At 54.1% G+C, this 3,914-nt stretch overlaps 1 protein-coding gene across 1 annotated transcript in view; it reads right to left on the bottom strand.

Annotated features, from left to right (window-relative positions):
* Positions 1 to 3,914, bottom strand: part of MED12 (mediator complex subunit 12) — a 23,263-nt gene that overhangs the window by 6,970 nt on the left and 12,379 nt on the right. Inside the window, 7 exon segments of the mRNA XM_077763143.1 lie at positions 13 to 122; positions 602 to 691; positions 858 to 969; positions 1,436 to 1,597; positions 1,768 to 1,901; positions 2,355 to 2,426; positions 3,715 to 3,894. Coding sequence (XP_077619269.1) covers positions 13 to 122; positions 602 to 691; positions 858 to 969; positions 1,436 to 1,597; positions 1,768 to 1,901; positions 2,355 to 2,426; positions 3,715 to 3,894 — 860 coding nt within the window.

The following is a 3,914-nucleotide window of genomic DNA, read 5'->3' as shown; positions in this document are numbered from 1 at the left end:
GGGATGCTTTACTTGTTGGACTGCATGTCGACAGTGCCGCTGATGATGATCTCCAGGAGCAGCACAGCCCACTCCGTGGTCTGTTGGGTGCTGCGCTGCACCGTGTCAAACATGCCCCCCACCTGCCAGGGCCACAAGTCAGTCAGATGGCTCAGGGGCGAAGGCCAGCATTCAGGGAAAGCTTACATTAGAACCTGGCTGGGTCGCGCCTTAGGACACCTTAGGCCATGGTCCAGTTGTACCTATAATTTGCTACGTGGTTTCATGCCAGTGACTTAGTTCTTGACACCTCTGGGCCTTGGTTTCCTGACTTCTAAAATGGTGGGCGTTGGACGAAGGGATGTCCAGGATCCCATTCAATGCTCCACAGTGGGTTTCTAGGCCTTAGTATCCAGAATCCGGGATATCAAGGCAGGGTCCCTGTAAGGATCCCTCAACCACTTTCAGGTCCTGTGTCCTTAGGAGGGCTGGGTTAGTACTTGAAGACCCAGAAGAACTTGGGCCCTCCATCCCTGCACCCACCCTCCCTTGGGCGGGAGGCTTCTTTGCGGTGCACTTCTAGCCCTACCCGCCTCTTTCTTGTCCCCGGCTGCCTTCTCACCAGGTTGAGCCGCAGCTTGAGCGCCTCATGCATGAGCTGCTTTGGTTTGCAGTCGTCTAAGTACTGGTCATCTCGCCAATTATTCACAATCTGAGACAGAAACAAGGATAACACACGGCTCGGGGATCTTCTTGCTTCCACCCCCAAACACCCAAGGCATTGATCACAAAGTCCCGAAGGTTCCGTTTGCACAGAGGCCTCTCGGGTGCACCTTCTCCGCCCTCCCGCCCAGCTCCCTGCTCTCGGAGACCTGTACCTGGTGCACCTGGCTGTAGAGGGAGGTGAGGAGTCCTTCACGCTGCTCATCCTGCCCTTTCAGACATGTCAGCACCAGGGATAAGAAGGGCTGCTGGCTCAACAGGGACATGCTGGAGAAGGGAGGAAAAGAAAAAGACAGGGGGGCGCCCGGGTGGCTCAGTCGGTTGAGCTCAGGTCATGATCTCGTGGTTTGTGAGTTCAAGCCCCACGCTGGGCTCTGTGCCCACAGCTCAGAGCCTGGAGACTGCTTTGGATTCTGCGTCTCCTCCCCCCCACCTCTCTCTCCCTCTCTCTGCCCCTCCCCCTCCAACAAATAAACATTTAAAAAAAAAAAAAGAAAAAGAAAAAAAACGGCAGTCAGGCAACTTCCAGCCCCATCACTTCAAGCCCCAACTCCACTCTCCTGAGTTTTAGCCTCTTGTTCAACCATGTCCACCACCTGCCCTCTGATTTCCCACTCTTCTGTGATTTTTATCCCCACTCCTCTGCCCCAACTTCTCCCACCTTTTCCTCTGCCCTGGGCCTGCCCCCTCTCCTGTCTACCGTTCAGTCCCAGTCCCCCCACAGCCGCTTTACCTCTTCTGCTTTTGGCGATCACGTTCTTTGCGGGAAGAGGAACCCAAGTGCTGGCCCTTCTCCAGTTCCTCCCCAGCAGCCTTTAACACATGGCCCTGGACTGAGGTGGGCAGTTTGGCAATGAGGGGGGCCACCAGCCATACACCAGAGCGCTCGAGAGAGCTAGAGGACAGACAGAGTACACAGGGTTCCGGAGGAGCCAGGCAAGGGTGGGACAATCCATCTGCTCCTTTCCTGAGGAACAAGCCTAGTAGCTCCACAAGGCTGATATAATTTATGCTACTACCAGAAGAACCCACATGGGGAGGGGTCCTGACACATTTCTACCCAACCTGAGCACAGGCTTGGTCTTGCTGCTGCTGGGCATGTTGCTCGCAGTGTTTCCAGAAGACGACCCTGTCTCTGCTGACTGTTGGAAAACCTCGATTGTGGCCTTGGCGATGTTCTCTAAGAGGGAGTTCATCTCCTGGGGAGGGTGAAAGGCACGGGGGTGCTAAATAGGTGACTGGGGGTGCATGGAAAACAGATGGTAGGAGGGCTGGGAGGTGAGGGCGGAGAAAGGCATCAGGAGGGTAACTGGAGGTTAGAGACAGAACGCTGCTGGGGGCCATGCCCTCCGGCACCTCTGTATTTCTCCAATTAGCCACGGTCTGTTCCTTGTATGCCTCCTTACCGTTGCGACCACAGAAACAGCCTCTACCACCGCCACCATCAACCTTCCCCCACAGCTCAGAGCCCCAGCCCTCCCGACCCATTTCCCTATTCATCGGCCCCCTGTGTCGGCCATCTTCCCACACTCTCTAATCTCTCCCAGCTCAAGAACCCAAGGGCAGGACACAGGTTCTTCTATGATAGCCCACCTCCCTGCCACGCGGAACTGGGAGTGAGCATGGGAAAGAGGGGCCCAGGCAGCACTCACATTGTTAGGGGTCTGCTTGATCATGAGCTGTAGCTCCAAGGAAGACTGGCGCATGGTCCACTGGTCCAAGTTCTGTGACAGAGACACCGCCCCCACACTAGTCATCGCTGACGCCCCCAGCTACTTATCACCCTGAGGCCAGTTCCTGATCTCTCACAACCTTGAAACACAAATGCCTACGACTCTGAAACGAACCTCTACGTCCCGGTCTTTAGGAAAGACTACACCAAAATGATCTAAATTGGTTGCAAACCCTATTCTATTCCAATTTTTTTAAAGCTTTTAATTTTATTTTTGAGAAACAGAGAGACAAGCGTGCGCGGGGGAAGGGCAAAGAGAGAGGGGGAAACACAGACTCTGAAACAGGCTCCAGGCTCTCAGCTGTCGGCCCAGAGCCCCACGCGGGGTTCAAACCCACGAGCCGGGAGATCATGACTGGAGCCAAGGTTGGATGCTTAACCGATTGAGCCACCCAGGTGCCCCGAAAACCCTATCCTATTTCAAAGGAGGTTCAGGAAAGGCTTCACATCTCTCTCCGGTCTCCTGTTCCAGAGCCTCACATTCCTTAGCATCAGGAAGTTCTGCCTAACGCTTGCCCTAAATCCTTGATGTGAAAGTTGAAGCCTGCTTCTCCTGTTTTAAACCTGCTGCTCAAAGTCCTTTATAGACCCGAAGGCTACTGTGAGTTAATCTCTCTTTGACATTATCTCCTCTGGGCTAAAGAGACCTCATTCCTTTAGTCCTTTCTATCTAATGGCTTTACTTCTCCCCCGCCCCCAGTTACCTGCATGTCTGAAGCAGCGTGACAAAGCAGAAAGGGCCCAGGGACCCCTGGGTTCCCATGCGGAGTCTAAACTTACTAGCTGTGGGACCTTGGGCAAACTATGTAAGCTCTTCAAGCCTCGGTCTGTCCCCTGGTTGGTCGAGCACAGCTACTCCTACCTACTTTACACGGTTGTATGGATTACGTGAGAAAATGTGCAGAGGACTGAGCGCGATATTCGGCACGAAGCAGACGGTAACTAGGAGCTATTCAGTAGTACTCCTGTTCGTTAACGAGCTGTGAGCAAACGCCAGACGAGTGAGGCCCAAAACTAGGCTTCCCAGATGTCATGCCTCCCACTGATAAGCTACAGTCCCACTTCAAATAGCCGTGCCCTCACCCAACAGTTTAGAGTCTAGACCACATGGGCCTGACTTCTAAACCATTGGGGCTGCATGCTCTCCCACCACCTTTTGCCCACATCCTTGTTCATCTTCCTACTTGACTCCCTCCCTCTTTTTCTCTCAGGGTTCCCGTGGTTTCACCCTGGGCCCAGGCCTCACTGCTTCCTCCGAGACCCCCATCACCTTGGCCTACCTGGAGAATACGCTTAATGCGTTGCCGCTGGGGGTTTTCCCCATCCTCGTTGTCCAGCAATCGATGTGGGTAGCAGATGAGCTGCATGAGGCGCTGAGCCTGGGCGCTACTTAACACCGGGTCTTGTAGATCATTGCTGTCCTCACACAGTGATTTAAGGCAACGTTCTCCTACCCATTCCTGAGGAAGCTGAAATTCAG

Source organism: Crocuta crocuta, unplaced genomic scaffold (assembly GCF_008692635.1).
Source record: "Crocuta crocuta isolate KB4526 unplaced genomic scaffold, BGI_CrCroc_1.0 scaffold440, whole genome shotgun sequence".
Classification (NCBI taxonomy): Eukaryota; Metazoa; Chordata; class Mammalia; order Carnivora; family Hyaenidae; genus Crocuta; species Crocuta crocuta.
The sequence above is the reverse complement of the archived record's forward strand: the minus strand, read 5'-3'. Positions and strand labels throughout refer to the sequence as shown.